Source organism: Pezoporus wallicus, unplaced genomic scaffold (assembly GCF_028554395.1).
Source record: "Pezoporus wallicus isolate ANWC-B61680 ecotype Strahan unplaced genomic scaffold, APGP_CSIRO_Pwel_v1 contig_7339, whole genome shotgun sequence".
Lineage (NCBI taxonomy): Eukaryota > Metazoa > Chordata > Aves > Psittaciformes > Psittacidae > Pezoporus > Pezoporus wallicus.
The window spans coordinates 368,048-388,415 of record NW_026636333.1 but is presented as its reverse complement, the minus strand read 5'-3'; the positions used below and the strand labels follow the sequence as shown (position 1 = coordinate 388,415).

At 46.0% G+C, this 20,368-nt stretch overlaps 1 protein-coding gene and 1 long non-coding RNA gene across 2 annotated transcripts in view; one reads left to right on the top strand and one right to left on the bottom strand.

Moving 5' to 3' along the window:
• COQ8A (coenzyme Q8A) overlaps positions 1-1,215 on the bottom strand; it is a 29,921-nt gene extending 28,706 nt beyond the window's left edge. Inside the window, exon 1 of the mRNA XM_057400037.1 lies at positions 1,001-1,215. Within this exon, the coding sequence (XP_057256020.1) occupies positions 1,001-1,177 (177 nt within the window). The 5' untranslated portion in view covers positions 1,178-1,215. The remainder of the gene's footprint in view (positions 1-1,000) is intronic.
• Positions 1,216-11,724: 10,509 nt separating this feature from the next.
• The window catches only part of LOC130594267 (uncharacterized), a 27,999-nt gene continuing 19,355 nt past the window's right edge, over positions 11,725-20,368 (top strand). Inside the window, exons 1-2 of the long non-coding RNA XR_008971036.1 lie at positions 11,725-11,759; positions 12,256-12,336. This is a non-coding gene — a long non-coding RNA (uncharacterized LOC130594267). The remainder of the gene's footprint in view (positions 11,760-12,255; positions 12,337-20,368) is intronic.

The following is a 20,368-nucleotide window of genomic DNA, read 5'->3' as shown; positions in this document are numbered from 1 at the left end:
CTTCTCAAGCCCTACTTTGGCAGCAGCTTCTCATGCAACTCATCGACAGAGCACAAGGCAAGTGTTGTGCGGGTTTGGTTGTGGGGCCCCTCCTCTGCACAGAAACAGGAGGACACCCTCTCTCTCTTCCTAGGTGAAAAAGAAGGACAAAGGCAAGACAAAGCATTAGCCCCATACACAAACACACTTAGGGAATTTCTATTAAATACAAGGAAGAAAACACAGGCCCAGATTCTAGGTCTGAAGCTACCGGCTACCATGATAGCCGCGATAGTCTAAACTAATAGCATAGAAAACATCAAAACCTCACTTGGTTTCTGTTTCAAAAATGATTATGAGCTACACTGTCTAAAGGATGATAAAGGATGATCATTTTTGATTAAGAGACATCCTCAGACAAGGCCCACTTTTTCAAGAGGGCTATACAGCAAACATGAAGCTCTTATAAATCCATCCCCATGCCTGGTGATAGACCCTGTTGCTTAAAAAACATTTGGCTTTTAAGTTCCTTATTTGAAAATCCAGCTCTGAAAAACCCAGTCTGGGCTGTAAGCGATGAACACCTGAACCATTCTGCACCAACTCCGCCAAGAAAGGAAGCAGCACCGAGATAAATCCAACTGACTCTAGAAGAGCTCATTCACTTAATCAAAGGAGAGATAATCAATGACTGGATTTTAAAGGAGACTTTAAATAACAAAGCTGCTGGCCCACCTTAGCAAGAGTTTGATCTTTGACAAGGTGAGGGGAACAGAGCACTTTTCATTTTCAGCATGTCTTAAACACCCTGTGATAGAAACAACATTCCCCTCCCATTCCTGTCCAAGCACCTACTGCACACCACTGAAATCCTGGAGAATTCCCAGAGTGTTGCAACACCTGGATTATCAATCCAGCACTTCAGAACTGGGTTCTTGTTCCCTATGCAAGGTCCTAGCCACCCTCACAACAAAACCAAAAAGCAAAACAGACTAGACTGTGCACAAAGAGCTTTGCTTACCTGCATCTTCCCCAAGGCAGAACTGAACTGTTCTTCAGCAGCAGCCTGGAGAGTCTTTGCGATGGTAACTGCATCACCCCCAAGGAACACCTGCCGAAGCTGTCCTGCTTGGGTTTCTACGATTGCTTTACTAAGCTTTGTCAAGCCCCTCATGATCAAGATGGCATCACCCGCCATGACCGATGTCTTTCTGTGCTGAAAGGTGAAAAAGGGAGAGCAGGGAAAAAAAAGAAAAGCAAGAGGTCAAGAAACAAGTTTGTAACCAGTTTCAAGTCATCCGAAAGCCACCCCAGACAATCCCTTCCCACTTTGGCAACCAGCCACCATGGGAACTTGTTTGCAGCCCAGCTTGAATGACAGCTAGTTAGCTGACCTTACCAGGCAAAGGGAGAACTCACCTCATGACTGGTTCACTAGTCATGAGTGACTCTACACAAAACATTCAAGTTACCATTGAACAGAGGAAGCAAAGACAGGTAAATGTCAGAACTCTGCAAAGATGGTCTCGATTCCTTCCAGATGTTTAAGAAGGATTTAAACCATTAGCATTTGACCTTTCATTATTATCAGGCTCTGGAACACATTCTCAGAGCCTGATAGCAGGGATGAAGTGCACTGACAACTGTCACAGTGCATTCCTGCCCTGGAGCAATGCCTGCTCATTTTACACAGCCAAATTTCTTCCCCCACACACCGATGAGTAAGCTTTGTCTGTCCTTCAGGGCTAGTCCACTCAGTCCCTAAGTTGTAACTCACTCTGCTACTTCTAACTGGAAATCTAAGTATGCTCAGAACACCTACCACAGCATTTGCAGAGTACTGCACTACAGCACTTAAGTGTTTGACTCAGTCCCCATTCCTGTTCAAAAGGCTCCAGCCTGGATTCCTAAAAGTGTGTGCCATTTTACTGTCTTGAAATGCAAACTAGGCACTGCAGGATGCAGGACAGAGTATGTCTGAAGAGCAAGTGCCATCGATTCCTTTGAACCAAGCTCAAGTTCAGGACACCAGCTTTCCTACATCGCTGTGGTTCATCAGGAGTGGCTGGAGTGCCAAAACCATCTTGCAATGGAGATTTTCACGGGCTTATTTCATTCATCTCCCACATATTTCAAGGGCAGTCAGGGTCACAGCTCCAGGGCTCAGTTGCACGTCCTCCCACTTTTGCTAACGCAGAAGATAGAAGCATGTGGTTGGCACCAGATGCTGAGATTCAACCTTACCCAAACAGCATTCTCTGCAATAATTTGGATTAAAAAAACACCCTTATGTTCTGGCTGCAACAGGTAATGAGCACTACTGGCCACATATTTAAGTTATTTCCTAGGAAGGTACACAGGCACCATTTCATTTTTAGAAGATAACCCATCAACACACACACATACACTGAAACTATAAACAGTAATCAACAGAGGTTGAGTAATAATCAACAGCACACATGGCATTGCATCCGGCTGCAGATCACAAGCAACCAGATCCAGTTACCTTTTCAGGAAGCACAAAGCCTGGCTCACAAACATGTCATGCAGGAGAAGTGTGGACTGCTATAAGCTAAATATCTGGCTAAGTACACAACCTTGCTGCAATCACACAGGGCAGACAAGTGTTTGCAACAAATCTGGGCTTAGCAAGTCAGACATAAAAACAAAACTGCAGATTAATGACCTGGGTAGGCTTGTGTTCTCTTTACTAGACCTATCCATACGCTCCAGCCCAGGAAGAAGTGTTACTCCTGAATCTCTCCAGTGTTCAATCACTACGGTTGGTTTTCACATTGTATAATGCACTTCTAAACTTGAAAGCTCCCCGTCAGGTGCGGATGCATACTCTGCCAGCAGGAGGTGGTTCCCCACTACCACCTCCCCAACATCTATACACTGGAAATTTCCACATGGATCTTACTCAAAGCATTTACGGGCGGTCCCTGCAATTCAGAGGCAGGCAAAGAAACCAGCCAACAGCACGGTACCATCCTAGCTGAAGCGAGATCATTCTAAGGTTGTCACTACTAAGAAATAAGTACTTTTGTAGTTGCAAGTATTAGAAGCACAGGAAGGCTTGAATGCAAAAAGTTCACTCCCTCCCAAGAAGGGCAACGCAGGGTAATGCAATATAGATCACTGTACGCTCAAACACATACCAAAACACTCACTTTTAACACAGATTCTTGCTAACCAATGATACTAAAACTATACTCTCCTTTCACCCAAAACCAGCTGGAGGATTTATCTGAAATGACAGTTCTAGTATGCTAAATGTACATTTAAAAAAAATAAGGGAAAAATAAGGGGAGCTAATACAACACACACATTGCACAACACGCACTCAACCCTCCACTGCTAAATATATCAACAAGCAAAGAGGACCAATTGCCCCTTACAGGTTCAGCTATAAAAGACAGCACTCGGTACATTGCTACCAAAATCCTTACGACTCCCATGCCATCATTCCCATTTCATCTGCACAGCAGCTATAACCACCTAGGTATCATGCATGTTGTTTCTTGGCTCAGAAGCATCAGCCACGTGCTCCCCAGAGCACAGGCTATCACAACAGGCCATTTATCCCAGCACCCTGCTGAAACACTTCCCTGTGTAGGAAACACAAGCCTACAGGCAACCAAGTTGCTCTTCTCAATGACAAGTACCCATCACGAGATAATGTTCCAAGAATAGACAGGGTCAGTTTTTGCTTCGTAAACTTCTCACAGTTGAATGTATCTCTAGAATGCATCCCCACACCTTCTAGCATGAGGAAGCTAGAGCCAAGTCCTCCTCAGACACCATACACACAAAGGCTCCCAACAGGCAACAGATAAATTTTGGTGTTTGTACACATCTCTCCATTTATTCTCCTTCTTTTCCACATGCTAACATGTACTCTGTCAGACACACTGAGCAGCTTCTGACTCTATGGGCTTTCTTCCAGATGCCTGTACAGTCAAAAGTATCTTACTCATGTCTACACTAACACATATATAGGGCAGATCAAGTTTAAACACAAGGAGATTTCTAACCTTACAGAAATATACTAGAAGTATTTCTAAACATTTTCTGTGCATGGCAACACAGCCTCTTTCAATGAAAGGGAGTTACTTTCACCATCAGCAGTTTGCTACCACCCAAGCAAGCAGCTCATCTACCACAAGATAATTTAACGAATACCACCACAAACACAACAGTTTTACACTTTCATGTAAATGAGACCAAAATGAAACTCTAGGCTGGACAGGCAGCAGTAAGGCAGACAAACATCATACTTCCAAAGGAAACTGTCTCTATGCCTTCCTCTCCTTCCTACAACCCTTGATCACAATCGCTGTTATCTTAGCTATAGCTAAACAAGGACTATAATCCTGCAATCAGTGTTGCAGCCACCTACACCACCAGAGTGTATCACAAACATCACAAACAGGCTACCGCAGATGACTAGGTACTCAATACATTCCTTCTGTGGCCATAAACTAGCAGTAAACCTCAAAATAAGTATTATTCAATTAATCTGTTCTGCAACTCTTTTTATGTGTGTTGCCATACCAACCCTTTCAAGTGGTCCTTTCACTTGTGGCCTTTTCCAGCTCCATCACACACCTCCCCACCAGTTCCTTTGATACCAGATTTCCAAGCCCCTGTCTAAACATTTTCATCGGCTGCATTCCCTGGGTTGCAGCTGACCCGTATTGCAACTGTGCAGGGCACAGCACAAACTGCATTTTAAAAAGAGAAAGTTGCCATCACCGTTTATCCTTGTGCATTCTTCAGTCTTTCCCTACCCCGCATGTCCAAAAGACATGGGTTTTGAGCTCTGATCTACAACAGAACTAACTACTCAATTATAGGAGTCCTGCCCCATTGCTCTGACGCAAGCCTCCTTAAACTAAGTTCATCAAGTCTCTAAAAGCTGCTTTAAAACTACCCCTGCATAAATCAGTTTACCAATGCCAGCTGAAATAAACACCTCTGAAGGGCAGGTGGAACTTCTTCACTCTCTAATCACTGCAACAGCAGCACAGGCACTGATAGACTGCTGCTCGGCGGACAAATACATCTTGCCATCAAAATTCAGAAGGCTTAGCAGTTGTTTTTGGCGAATAACAGCTAGTTTAAAACCCAGCACGAACAATTTTCCCCATAAATGGCTTGACACTCAACACAAGAGTGAAAAGAATGCTTGGACACTTTAAAAGTAAGCAGTCTGCTTTATTTTAGGCGTAGATACATCAGTGCGAAGTGAATGCTGTGGACTGACGGCTCCATTTACTTCTTTCTGGACAATGTCTGGGGCCACGCAAGAGCAGAGTCACAGCCCACACGCCTGGAATTAGAGTCTCTTTCTACCCTGGCCATGGATCTAGAGATTATTCACTGACAATTAAGATCCTAGTGAGAGAGCACATCCCCTCATTACAAGCTGCCTCCTCTGCTGATACACCCCAACACAATACACTAATGAATTCTGTCCTGGGTACGTGCTGCTTCCCATTACACTGAGGTAGATCCGACTTAGGCTGCCACTCACTCGCTTCTTTGCAAGAATGAGCTCTGTGCCTGCTCCTGGGAATTAAATATTTGCAGCTGGAGAACCAAAATAAAGTTCCAGTTTTGGAACCCTTATTTGTGGGGGAAAAAGATTTGGGCTATTGAGCCAATATTTGAACCTGGAGTTGTATTTATACCTAACATCCTATCATTGTATTATCTGTGCTACCAAGAAAGAGACGAGGACAAGGACAAAAATGAGGAGGGTTTTGGCTATTTATGCACTGGACAGCACTCAGAACAAGCCATCGCACTGCAACCTTTACAGGGCTCAAAAGTTGCAGGCACACGCGTAACTTGAATTAAATAAATAATTCTGACAAGTGAAGTCCTAGGGGCACAGTTGGACTTAATGATCTCAAAGGGCTTTTCCAGCCTAATTCCATGAATTCTGTGACTGAAGTTACTTCCCACGCATGTGGATCTTTCATCCACCAACAAGGACAGTAATATATTAAAATCAAACTGGAGCATGACCACAAGGTATATAGATTAATGAGATTCATGCAGATATTCGAAGCATATGCTTAAACACCTACTGCAAGCTGAAGTTATACCTTTACTTATGTTTATGGTAAGTTCACATGAAGACACAGTCCACTAGTTCCAAGTGACCCCTCTGTGTTAACCATACAGCATCCCTTATAAAGACAAGTCCCCCACACCTGTATGGAACAGCTCTAAGCAGCACTATTTACTGCGGGTTAACCAGAGCTAAAGCTCTGTCTGCAGTGATTAAATCCAAACATGGCACTTCAAACAGAAATTAAACATGACAAACATCTCTCCCCAAGTTTGCAGAGCAGCTCTATGCTCTCAGAGTCACTCCAGCAGCTGCAGCACAAGACAACTCATTGTCCAGCTCCCTCGGATGCACAGGGAGCCAATCCCTGTCTCATGCGCAGCTCCACGGCATAAAGCTCTGTGCAGGGAGCCAACAGAGCTCCCCACTGGCCTCACACTCAAAAGTAGAATACAAAGTATAAATGAGGGAGGTTATCAGCCTGCAGTTAATTACTTATTGCTTTGGCACACACTGCTATGCTGTAATTGTTTTTATGGGAAGTTGTTACTTTCTGAAAGTACACTGAGTCTAATTCAGGAGTCTGAAGCCTATAAAAAGCTACACCTCCCAAACAAGTGCAGATTCCTTCAGACACAAATACACCATTAATTATGACAAAATTCTCGAGGCAAATAGCAGCTCTTGCATTTGCATCTAAACACACATCGCTCACGTCTTGAAAAGCTAAAGAAAAGGGACTGATATCAAATTCCCCTACTTCAGAGGGAAGGGAACAAGTAATCTACCCAAAGTCACACTACAAGTCAGTGATAGGGTTGGGAACAGATCACAGCTCTCTCCAGAGTACACCGATCCTTACAGCAGGCAGGCTATACCTAAGTGTCCTTTAAATACCCACCCCTGCAGAGCAGAGACAAGGATTCATAGCCAGTTCACTGACCATCTTAACGGTATATTGTTAACAGTTGTATCTAATTGATTAAACACCACACCAGCAATCATCTCCAGTCAGAGCCTTCCTAATTATAAGCTCCTGGAAATCTAGACACACCCTGTAACTGTACTGTAGCTCTGCATTCCTCAGGTGTAGGAGGCTATTTGGCTTATTATCCTTGTACAACAGGACAGAACCGTGCTCACTGCGTCTTGAGTCATTACCTTACACAGTCAGTAAGAGGTACCCACGCGCATCTCGCCTCTGCTCACACAGTGACCATAACCCTTCTGTTACCATCACAAGCAGATTAACACCACAGCTTCCCACTATTGATGCTGCAGGCATGTGTGTCTGGACAGATCTCATGGTTTTCAACCTTGCCCTCGAAGCCAGGGGTAAGTTCAAATTTAGTAACTTACAACATATCCTTGTCTATTCATAGCCCCCCTACACAGCTCTGATAGCTAGGACACTGCTTTCTTATTTCTAGCTGTACCAAAACTTCCCTCTAAGCAAAGGAAAAGTAAGGTGCAAGAAGAGGACCACAGGCAAAAAAAAAAAGACTACTTCAAGAAGACAAAAACTGATCTCAGTGCTGAAGGAGAACATGGTCTATCAGAAGCTACAGCTCTGCCACAATCCTCAGACAGGTTGTGTCAGCTCCTACACACCACACACCGAGTAATGAGCTCCATTATTTCTCATAACTTACTATTAAACCTAATCTGCAAGCTCTCACCCCTGATAAAGAATCTGTAATCTACAACTGTTTATGCTGTATATTTTATGAAATCTAGATGTTTATGAAATCATATTCTATATAGCATAAACATATCACTTTTCCAAACTAGGAGAGACAAAGTTTTCAGCAACTTATATAGGTACCTTTGTAAATCCCAAACCACATCAACTTCTGCTCCACAAAGTTTTCTAATGCAATGTAAAGTTCTAGACTTTACCAATTTTTTAAGAGCTCTCCGAAAAGAACACTGGATCCACTTGCAGCTTACTGGCCAGTCATTACCCTTCCATCTCTTTCCTAGTCCTGATTATTCCCTTGATGAGCATTTTGACCATATCAAACTAAGACAAGACTTACTTCTCCCAAATGTCACAATTCAGACAGCAAAAGAGCTGTACATTTCAGAGTATTACATCAAGCCCTTTCATAGTGCATTCATTCAGCACTTCCAGGAGAGCCACGGGGTGCAACTGGTTAAAAGGAGACGTGACTAGCAATGAAAGGGACTGCATAAAGATCTAATCTACACAGAAAACCAGGACAAACTAGAGAGGCAAAACAAACACACTAAGACAACTATCTAAGTGGAAGCTATTGCCTGCACAACACAAAACAGGTCTGGGACCACCTAGACCACAAGCAGATCATCTTTCATGGTGTCTGTATGTACAGGATCTTTAAGAAAAAGACAGCCTTATGCAGTTGGCAGGAAAAGGCACACCTGTTTTAACTCTGCGTATGGGTACAGACTTGTTTAAGCAGACACAGGATTTTGTAGCTTCTAGATGCCCACTCCACAGGCTGACAGCTATGTTCTTCAGAGAAACTAGTGTATTTCCTATGCTGTGAGAAGCCCATAGTACACCAGAAACCGACTAATTGGGAATTTAACACACTTCATTTAGCACTACACTTCTGTTTACTGACAAAACACAAAAGCTGTTACAAAGATGCGCACAAACACAACTGTGCAATGAAAGGGCAAAATTTGGGTATCCCATTATTTCTTTGTCACCAGCTTAGGCAAGTTTCATTTTTCTGTCTGCTGAGGGACGGAGAGGAACAGCGATGGACACAAACAAGGGGCATCTAAAAAACCGAGAGCTTCTCTGAATGTAAAGATATGCTTGTGTCAATGAAATGAGCTTTCTCTGCTGGATGAGAAAGCAGTGGCTGATTGACCCTCCTCCCTCAAACTACTGCGCCTCACTGTCAGCTTGCATTTTGGTTCCATATGCGCACGACTTTCTTCTCCGGGTACTGAAGGAAAGCACTCACTCAGAGCACAGGCAGTGCTTTAAGCACTTCTAAAGAACAAGTTGAGACAAGCTATTCTTCTAGAGATGCTCTGCCCCAGAACACACAGCTCAATAAGCCAAAAGCCTCCTCTTCCAGGCTCCTTCCTTAAACAGTTTTAGAGAGAAAACTACATATGCACTGGAGATAGAACACCTAAAAACGCTGCTTCAGACTCACTACCTCCTTCCTAAGCTGGACCATCCATCCATCAGTACTGAGACACTGAAGAAGTAAGAGAACTGCTTATTCATGCATCTAGCCAAGTCCTGAGGTGCGTTTAGCAAGCAAGCTGGAGCAAGCAAGTTATACCATGCACAGTGACATGCAAGATAAAAACCACAAGATGCATGCCATCCCTAGCATCTTTGTTAAGACAATAAGGAAAACCACACACAGGAAGCACAAACTAAACTTTACCTACAAGAAAAAAGCCCAAACTCTGCAACCAATGAAGCAGTTTAACAGGAAGGAAATCAAAAGGCAGGAATTCAGCTGCTGCCCCCTCTCCATCTTGGTTTCTAGAAAAATAAATACAGCCCAACAGAGTGCAAAACAACAGGCCACCACTTGCCTGTCAGAGGACTACCAGAAGCCAAAATAAGTTCCAGTCTTGCTGCATGGATGTAATACGAACTATTATTAACCTGCACTATCATAAAGGAAGTAGCCAGAGCTGCATTCCACAGCACAGAAATCTCCTTGACAGCAAGGAAACAAGGTGATCAGCACTCAGACAATAAACACGTAAGGGAATTCTCCACATCTTCTGCTACTTATCACACTATTTTTAAAAGGGAGACACTGTCAACATGCAGCAAGACACCTATTTTTTATCCCCGTGGATAACATACAACTGTTTATTCTAAGCATATCTTACTCAAGGCTACCAAGGTCACTGCTAACTAAAAGCAAAGAAAAAGCATTTACAAGATACAGAAACAAGTCTCCTGGACTAAGAGCAAGCAGACTGGTAAGCACATGAACTGCAGCTACGCTTCTGATGATGATATATGAAAGGGAGACAAGTTCATATTACATGGCAGAGAAATGCAAGACCAGCAACATTCTCTTTAAATACCGATCTGCTTTGAGCCTTTAACTCAGATTAATTTCTGAGCCCCTTCACAAGTCTTTTATTGAGCTTCTATTGACTCAGTCCACCTCCTGCACCCAGTGCTAAGAATTATTATGTATATGCTCAAAGAATACACCCCGGTTCAGTAAAGCAACCTAAGACAAGCAACTTGAGAAATAAAGAGCAGAAGGTTCAATCTTTTTAGGAAAGCAATACTCTGGGTTACTGAAAGAATTCATTTCCTCTTACATTTTTCTTTGCCTAAACATGAAGTAAAAAGAAAAGCCTACTTCACATTCATTAAAAGCAGCCTTCCAACTCATTTTTCATAATGCTGACTGCAAGACTGCATTTCCAATGCACAAAGGGAATACAAAGAAGCTCCCCACTCACACTCCTGCTGGGTGGGACTTCTGTTGGGGTATCAGAAATAGTGTTAGTAAAGAAGCCCTGCAGAAATTAGGATGGTCAGTGACTATACCGCAGCATTATACAAGCTAAACTTTTCTATCCGTAGATACTTACAGGCAGTTTGTTCACTGCTTAAAACTCGGTGTCTCCCCATTAACTCCTATTCAATTTGTTCCAAAGACTCTACGAGCCTGTTCACCTCTCAAAAGTAAGATTATTTCCCCTAGGGGCCTTCCCAAAGCCAGGGGCTCACAGGGCTTCCTTCCCCCATTTCAGCCGCAAGCAACCAACAGATTTATTTTGCGCCCACCTTCAACCAGTCGCACGGCACAATCCCAGGAGCAGCCAGAACGCTCCCCACGGGAAAGCCAGCTCGGGGCAGGGTTCTGCACCTTCCTCCGTGATGCCCGTCGCAAAACGCCCTCGCTGCAGCGCCGAGCACCCCATTCCACCCTTTCCCCTAGGCAGCTTCGGGCCGGACATGCAGAACACGCCGCGCACCTGCGAGCCGAGCAGCGACCCACCACGTCCCAGGGTTGGGGGACCCGGCCGCGGCACAAGACCCGGAAGCGGCCCGCGCTGAGCAGCCGGGCCCAGCCACCTGCCCCGCACGGCGGGCACAGCTCCAGGAGCCGCTGCCCGGCGCCCAGCCCCGTAAGGCCAACTTCAGCGGCGCGGCCCCGCTGCTCGCCGCCCGCGGCGACACCTCCGTGCGGCGCGACGTCCTGCAGCCGCTGCCCCGGCAAGGGCACGGGCAAGGCCGCAACCGGCAGCCGCCTGGCTGGGTACGGCCCCGCGGGGCTGGGGGCAGCCGTTGGCACGCCGCCGCCGCCATTGCCCCACGGACCCTTCACACGTCCCTGCCTCCGACGGGCAACGGCGCCCCAGGGGAGCGACCCCCAGGACGAGAGGCCAAATGGTGACCGCAACCCTGCTCCGCGGAAAGCACGGCCGTCCTTCCCGCGGCAACACCGATACCGCCTCCCTTCCCGCACCGCTCCATTGCACTGCACTGGATCGCACCGCAGGCGGGCGGGGAGGAGGCCGGGACGAGGCGCGCGGCGGCGGCGGCAAGGGGACGTGAGGCCCGTGAGGTCCGTGCGGCGGGTGCTGCTGGGCGGGGGGCGGCGGGGTGAGGTGAGGCGTGAGGTGCGTGTGCTGCGGGCGGGAGCGAGCGGGAGGCGGCCCCGTCACCAATGGGGACCGGCCCGGGAGGCGGTGTCAGCCCGAGGTGCGGGGTCCCGCCATGGGCGGGGAGGGGCAGGGGCAGCCAGCCCTGGGGGCCGGTGGTGTGTGGGGAGAGGCGATGGCAGGAGCCCCACGGCTGGCAGGCGGGCGGAGCAGCTCCATTTTGTGGCGCTCCGTGGCCGAGAAACCTTCGTACGTGGAAGCCAGTGGGGTTTTTCAAAGCGCTGGCTGACAATCACGGTGATGCTGCTCATGCACCGAGCATGAGGTGATTCTTCACTGAGAGAGGGTGCTCAGGCTTTGGAACAGGCTGCCCAGGGCAGTGGCAGAGTCACCGTCCGTGGAAGTGCTCACACACCGTGCAGACGAGGCCCTCAGTGCCATGGGTTAGTGGTGGCCTTGGCAGTGCTGGGGAACGGTTGGACTTGGTGATCTTGAAGGTCTTCTACAACTTAGTTGACCCTATGATTCCCTGCATGTGTTGGCAATGGCATGCTGTATACGTGTGGGAAATAAGAACAGTGTGTTGCTTCCTCCAGGCTGATTCCAGCGCTGTGGTGTCTCACATGCTGCAAGGGGCTGACAGTAACAGCTCGCTCTGGGCTGTCCGGGATGTTCTGGTAAGCGCCTGTCTATGTCAGCAGCTTTCCTGTCTGAGAATTAACAATACATTCTTTATGGTGAATTTGCCACATTGCTGTGTTGGGGCAGAACTGTATTTGGATGAGGTTTGGAGATTAAATCGTTCGTTTCTTCTTAAAACAAACAGGATTTATAATTCTCCTCTAGCTGAAGCGTAACTTACAGGAGTGACCAGCAAACAGCCCCGAGCTTTAATTTCAGCACTGTCAATTGCTTGCTTTAGCCAGCGTTTTCAGCTAACTAGTAGCTTGAATTGAGCACTTAAATCCACACCAAAGGATCTGTGTATCAGAGTTAGTAGGAGCTGTGGGTGCTGTGGATTTGTGAAGAAGGAAACTGGGTAAATGGTCTGCTATAAGTGCATATGGGGGTTGAACTCTACACAGCCCACTGGCACTACTGCCAACCTGCTAGTGCCAAACTTCCCCCCCCCCTTATCTCCCCTTGTAGAAGGGGATAATGATACCCCACATCTTCAGCAGCTCATACAAAAGGTTATTTGTCTGGTATTTATGAACACAGAAAATATTGTTCAAATACCAGCTATGTTCCTTCATGTTTTAATAAATACATAAAATCATATGTTTCTTACCCAAACCCCACTCAGCTTCCCAGGTAAGCCATGAGGTCTCTGCAAGGCACTGAACAAACAGCTACAAATGCATTTAGCACACCTCATCACCCAGACATCCGACTGGAAGCAAGGCTCAGTCAGTACTAGAAAGGCTGGGTTTGAACTCGAAAGGTTAAAAAACCAGTTCCTTGGGGAAGACACATTACTGATGTAATTGCTCCACACACAGGCTGTGCGTAGACACAATATAGCTGAAATGGAAAGGCCAAACATGACACTTGAATGTTTGAGAAGGGAATGGAGGTTGGGTGTGTTAGATGATGCAGAAACATGGCTGCAATAGATACCAGCTTTGAATTGTCAAAAAAATGCCAAGCTTTCTTCATTTCAATACTGACACACGCATGCAATTCACTGTTCTGTTTGTGGTTAATTCCACACTAGTTTCTCCAAAGGGAAACTCATCTTCACTGTCATCTAAGTTTCATATGTTCTTTCTAAGGACGCTCTTTATCTACTCCTGTCCTGCATTTTGGATGTCAGTTCTAAGTTTCTGTGTAACATCACTCTGCTTGCGTCAGCTCAGCATTAATTGTGAAACAGGTCTTACTCACTGTGCTGAGCAGGGAGAACTGCATGGGTTCCTGCATGAGCATGCTGTCATCGTCCGAGACGTAGGCAGAGCAAGCACAGGATAAAGCTCTCCCCATCTTTCAAAGACAGGCCTGGCTGGTTCCCTTTATTCCCACATGGTTAACCAGTGGGTATTTCTGCCTCTGCTCTTCAATTTGCCTCACACCTTCTGTTGCCAGGCTTTCTGCAGCCTTGAAAGACCCCTTGAACTGGAGCACAAGGCTAGCTCTTTCTATATTTGGACTAAAGAAGAGAGAAGTGTCTGTTTTCCCACCCAATTCGGAAAGCTGGACTGAAGGTGCTGGGAGCAGATGTCCTTTTTTGTTGCTTTTAGCTCCTGAGGGGAATAGGGGCAGGACACCCAGGATTCACAATCCAGAGGCCAATTGTTGTGGGGATGGCTGCCTATCTGTGCCCACAGTCCTAAATAAAATTCAGACATGGTGTGTGTAAAACACTGGGAGAATTGTTCCATGGCAAAAGCCATGCGAGATCTCCCTGTAAACTGGAGAAAAATGTTAAAAGAGAAGAAAATGTTGTCAATATTTTGCTTTAGTGTTACCAATTAGGAGGCTTACATCCGTGAACCCTAGGAAAGAAGGATGGGGCACAGTGCTGTACTTCAGAAATAGACCAGGGAGTCCTCCTACTCTTCAGAAGGGGTATCAGTGGTTCATGTAACATGGGTAACAGTTCCCATGGGCTTTGGGAGGTCAGAATTCAAGTTCCTTTCCTGCTTGTGAAGACTTACAGCATTCCACCCTCACATCAGGACCCTAATCATTATGCATGCCATTGCCTTCTCCTCTTTCTAGCCTTATCCATGTTATTAGGTTTTATTATTATGCTTTACACAATGGGAAAGCCCAGCAAGAGGAAATGAGAATGGAGCACTCCTCCATCCCTTCCAAATCCCAGACAGATTTACAGCTCGGCCTTGTGCAAACTGTGCCTTGTTCAGAGGGAGGAGATGTGAATCCTGTGGGGATCAGCCCAGGCTGCCCCATTCTGGTTTTGTACCCTCCACCACAGGATTGTAGGTAAAATAGCAGTGACACCTACTTCATTTATGCTTTGCGTAAGCTGTCAGAGTTTGTGTAGGAGCTGATCTGCTGCATATGCTATGCAAACACTTCCTAGATTAAAGCCCTTCCAAGCGGGGTAGAGAGAAGAAACCTAGGAAACTTCTACACAAAAACCTAAGCGCTGGCATCCTTTGATGCCTTAGTGTGATGTGACGGCAGAATGAGGTTATTGCAGGTTGAAAGTTTTAACTTGCATCTAAATCTCATTTAGATCTTGTGCTCTGTGCCTGCATTCTTTTACAGATCTGTGCAATGCAGATCTGAATTTACAGAGCAAGCCAGAGCAGTCCTGGGAAGAAGCAAGTTCCCAGATTTTGTGAAGCCTCTTAATGACCCATAAGAACAAGAGTGAACATTATTAAGAAATTGGTCACAACACATCTTTGGCACTACAACTGTCATTTACTTCTCACATCTTGGTCAGTGTTAAGATTCACTCAGATTTCAACATCCTTGCTGCTGCACCCAGAAACAAGAACATTTCTAGCAAGAATCTTACACCTATGAGGATTATGTAAATCAAGCTTTTATTAAATTATAATGGAAGTATGATAAATTTGATTGTGAGTTACAATACATATATAAATAGCCTCGTGATAAATCTATCATTATATATATAAATATAAATTATTATACATTTAAATTGTGACTGAGTCACACCTCCCCAGAGCCTTCTCTCTACTGATATTAAGATGCTTTGTTGATGATTTAATTCTCTAAACATCCTGATTTTGCAAGTCAGAAAGGGGTCCTTACCCAAGATCAGTGTGGAATAACTTGATGTAGCAGTTGGAAGTCCTCACTCCGTAGCAGATGCTTTAGCTGTGCCATCATCTCTTTGCCTCACATTGCCTGTTTATAGCTATATAAGGAAGGGCTTAAATATGCAGTTTCATGAGGTGCACAAAACAGATCTGGTGTGGCATTGGGCTAGAAGCAGCAAGAAAGGTGCAGGGAAGAGCGAATTCAGGGCTGTCAGCATGGTCCTGTCAGCCTCTTGGAGGGGCTGCATTCCTCCTTCTGTTTGCTGTTTTCTGTGAGGAGTCTGTTTGCTCACCTCCTACCAGCTCACTGCTTAGTGAGTGCCAGGGAATACCCAAGAAAAGCTCTGCCAGTTCTGATGCTGACTGCTTTGAAGAACCCAGTGAAAGGTTCTTTAAAGCCTTGTACAAAGTGGGTCAAGTTCCCAGAGAGGAACGTGGAGAGGAACAGTGGCTAGACTTCTATGGACAAAAAGAGAACTGGAGCTTGGAAGGATCTTTGGGCCCTGCAGTTAAGAAGGGCTCCGTTGCAACAGGAAATTAGTAGGCAGCCAAGTAACCTGCAGAAAAAAAAGATTTAATGGAGCCTCAATTAAGCAGCTATTGGTCATGTCATTACGTGGAGAAGCATCCAGGCTATTGAAGAACACTCAGAACTCCTCTTGCATAGGACAGGCCCAAGCTGTTTCTCCGACCACAATAAAATCTACATCACCATCCCTCCCCTGTGCTCACAGCTAACCACAAAGCAAAGGCTGCTCTGAACATGTTTCCCTCAGTCCTTCAACAAGGAACTGCTGAGGGTCAGATAAACAACCTCTTAAGGAGTTTTGCCTTGTGTTCACTCACTGTCTTTAGACGGTATTTCTTCAAGGCAAGAGGAATGTTTTATCTGACTACATAGATTCACGGTGTTCCAACAACATAGTAATACAGGGATGGTGAACTGGAACAGCTCAAGTAGAAGTCGCTGGACAGGTGGCTTGGTTTTAGTAGTTAAGTTGTAGGCATTTCAAAACTTCAGCAGGTTTCAGTGACGCTGTTGGTACCATATGTTATTTATATGGGTTTATGGCAAAGAATGAGAGCAACAGCCTTGTAAAGAAATGAGATCTCCCTGACTCAGGCAGTGTACATGCACATCCTCTATCATCATAGGATCCAAATGATGAGCTAGTTCTGTAATGCTTAGGATTGCTCTGATTCCTGAGCTGTGTATTTTCGTCCTGAAGCACTCGGGCATTCTTTGCACTTGTCTTTCTTTTCCCTCTCCCCTCACTGCAAAGGGATGGAGACAAGTTTGTCAGTGAGTACTTTATTTTTAAGATGGTTTAGTGCTGCCAAAAGGAGACAGTGTGGCAGTTCTCCAGACAAGTGTTTTCTGTCCAAGAAGAAGATACACTGCAGAGAGCAGGACAAGGGTTTCTGGGGCTGTCAGTGAGCAGGCTTGCTCCACACAGCTGGAAAGAGCAGGAAATGCCCATTGGGCTGCTGCAGGGTCCCTAGCTGGAAGGAGGTGGGCAGAAATGGACTTCAGGTCCTATGGAGAGGACTGCTGAAGGGCTGTCTTGTTCTGTCACTGAAAAATGAGGGGGAAGAAGACACAGGTTTTGCCTCTAGGTTTTGCCTTGCTGAGAAACCTGCCTTCACAAGCACCTCTCTGTGCCCTTGTTCATACCACTCTGGGTCACCCAGAGAGGGGCTGCCTTGGGGAAGCAATGGTGAAGTGTTGAACCACAGAGGTGATCTATTGTCTCCATGGGTCTGCAGGGAAAAGACCACCAGAGGCCTGGGAGGCCAGCACTGGTAACAAAGGTTAAGGCTCAAGCATTTCTTGGTTACTGCTATTCTCTACCCAGAACAGACTGGTGGCTCTGGACAGGGTATTTATGGCTCATGTCATATAGCTCTAGAGCATTGAGGACTGAACTCTAACAGGAGGTGGGTGCAAGCCACCAATGCTGGGGTTATCTCTAACAATTATTTGGAGAACAGGGAGCAAGTCTACCCTTGGGGCATTTTAGATGGTACTCACCTGGTTTTCTCAGGGATGAGGCAGATCACAGCCTTATTGTCTTTCACTGGGGTTTGTCCCTGGCCTCCACACACACATGCTCAGGGCACTGGATAACACAAGTTTCTCTCCAACTGGGTGAAAAGCAGCATTGCAAATATGTTCTCACAAACTAGAAATTTACATGTAGATACCTGCATTTTTTCCCCTCTTTATTTTATTAAAGAAAACCAAACTTAGTGTTATTCTCTAGATGAGGTGGTAACAAGCCCCAGCAAGCGCCCAAGCTACACGAGGGTTGCCAGAAAAAGTTGTACAGCATGCCACACATATGCCACCACACTACGCTCGGCTGTGGCTCATGTCACCCACCACTACCTCCACACTTTGCCACATGCATGCTAAGTGGGTACCAGTGCTTTGGGAAACTGAAGACAAGCCCACGGGGATGGAGTACATTGAGAGAAGGACAGTGCCAGCTGGAGAGGCTGCAGATGGAAGCACTAAATAGAAGAAAGTGATACCAGTCCTTGTCTTTGGATAGCATGCAGGACGGTGTAGGGCAAGGACAGGCACCTTGCCCCTGCCACTGCAGCAATTAATGTAGGAAAACATTCACAGTATCATGCTTGCCTGTTCAAATTCTGTTGCACAACAGTGCTTTTTATGGCTATGGAGCAAAGCCATGTTGGATGAGATGAAGAGTGCAGCAATCTGATTAGCAGCTCAAGAATATGGTATTTCTGTTTCTTCCCAAATCTGTGAGACTCGGTTAAACATTACTCAGGCTGTAATTCTTCTTTATCTCTGAGCTAGACACATGACTTGTTTCTGTTCACTGTAAACTGCATTTGCTTGCACAGATGGATGAGTGCTTTGCCCTCTCCTCTTGCCACTTGATTGATTACATGTACCTCAATCAATCTTGCACAGGCACAGTGGAAAGGCTCAGTTCTTTGTAGCTTTCAGCCAGCATTCACTTTACAGATGATAACCAATGAAGCCATTCACCCCCCGGGTAAACATGGCAAATTAGTTTTGAAGCTAGGCAAACAGAAGCAAGTCCTTTGCCTGCATTTAGTTTTTTATGAAGGACAGGAGGGTTATCTGGAACAGTTTATGCAGAGTTGTTCAAAGTGGGAAGGCAAACTGGAGCCAGGGAATATGGGAGAAACTGGGCTATTTCTGAACACTTTACTGGAACAAGCAAGTTCATCATAGGTTGCTCTGGTGGCTAATGATGAAGTGTGCTGCCAAACTCAGCCATTACCCCAGCTCTTGGCACGGCATTGCCATGTCTCACGCAGCTGGAGAGCAGTGAGCTACCTTGCTGCAGCCTGGAAACTATGGTCCCCAAGAAACTGTTTTCTTTCACTGCCCTGAGAGCCAGTCCTTGTTCTGGCTTCGTGGATCTTGCCTTGCTGTTCCGAAACACAGCAACATGTGGGAAGGGAGACAGGGGAAGCTGCGGGGGTTTTCTGAGTGCCGGTCTGGCAAATGGACAAACTCCATCCACTTGCCTGAAGGTGATTCATATAGAGAGTCCCAACAATTATCATTGTCATAGGAGACTCCCTTCTGAAGGGAACGAAAGGGCTAATATGCAGACCGGACCCACTTCTTAGGGAAGTCTGCTGCCTCCCTGGGGCTGGGGTTAAAGATGTCAAGAGGAAGCTTCCTACCCTGGTGCAGCCCTCAGATTGTTATCCATTATTGCTTTTTCAGGTAGGCAGTGATGAAGTTGCAACAAGAAGTCAATCAGGAGAGACTTCAGGGCCTTGGGATGACTGGTTAAGGGATCAGGAGAACAAGTAGTGTTCTCTTCTATCCTTTCAGTTGCAGGGAATGATGAGGGAAGATATGAGAAGAGACAGCAGACTCAGCCTGGTGTCACCAGCAGAAGCTTGGGGTTTTGATCATGGGTTGATTTACACACCAGGACACCACCAGTCTCCAAGGGGAAAAGGATCTTTGCACAGCAGTTAGCAGGGCTCTTTGAAAGAGCTTTAAACTGCACTTGAAAGGGGAAAGGGATAAATCAGTGTTGGAGGGATAGTGTGCTAGCGAGGCCCTTTGTGTCAGTAGAGATAGGGGATGGGAATCATGCAGCAGCAAGGACTCAAGAGTTAATGATGCATTAGAAGCCAGAAAAGTGCCTGAAAATGGTCACATAGGAATTGGAGCTTCTTCCCCCAAACCAGCTGAAAGGCATCTACAATGCACACAGCACGGGCAACAGACAGGAGGAGCTGGAAGCCATTGCGCAGCAGGAAAACTAACTGGTTGCCATCATGGAAACATGGTGGGATGACACACAACTGGAGTGCTGCAGTGGATGGCTGTAAACTCTTCAGAAGGGATGGGCAGGAAGGAGAGGTGGTGGGTTAGTCCTGTTTTGATTGTCTGGAGCTTAATGATGGTGAGATAATCCCTCTCTACAACTACCTGAAAAGAGGTTGTAGTGAGGCATCAGTTTCTTCTCTCAAGTAAGAGGTGACAGGACAAAAGGAAATGGCCTCAAGTTGTGCCAGGGGGGTTTTAGATTGGATGTTAGGAAGAATTTCTTCACCAAAAGGGCTGTAAAGCATTGGAACAGGCTGCCCAGGAAGTCACCTTCCCTGGAGGTATTTAAAAGATGCTTAGGGACATGGTTTAGTGGTGGCCTTGGCAGTACTGGGTTAACAGCACTTAAAGATCTTTTCCAACCTAAACAATTCTGTGATTTACTTCTAGCAGTCAGTCTAGGGGAAAAGGATCATTGCTACATTTGGAAGCTGACTGACCCTTTTTCTGCTTTACTGTGTCTATTGATCCAATTCCTGAGGTCAGCCAAGGACTGCATTATCTCACCTCTAATATCTACATCTGTGTCTGTATACCTGGAGAGAGAGACATGGACTGGTGGCAGACCACCCTGACTGACACGTAGCTGAGTGCAGCTGA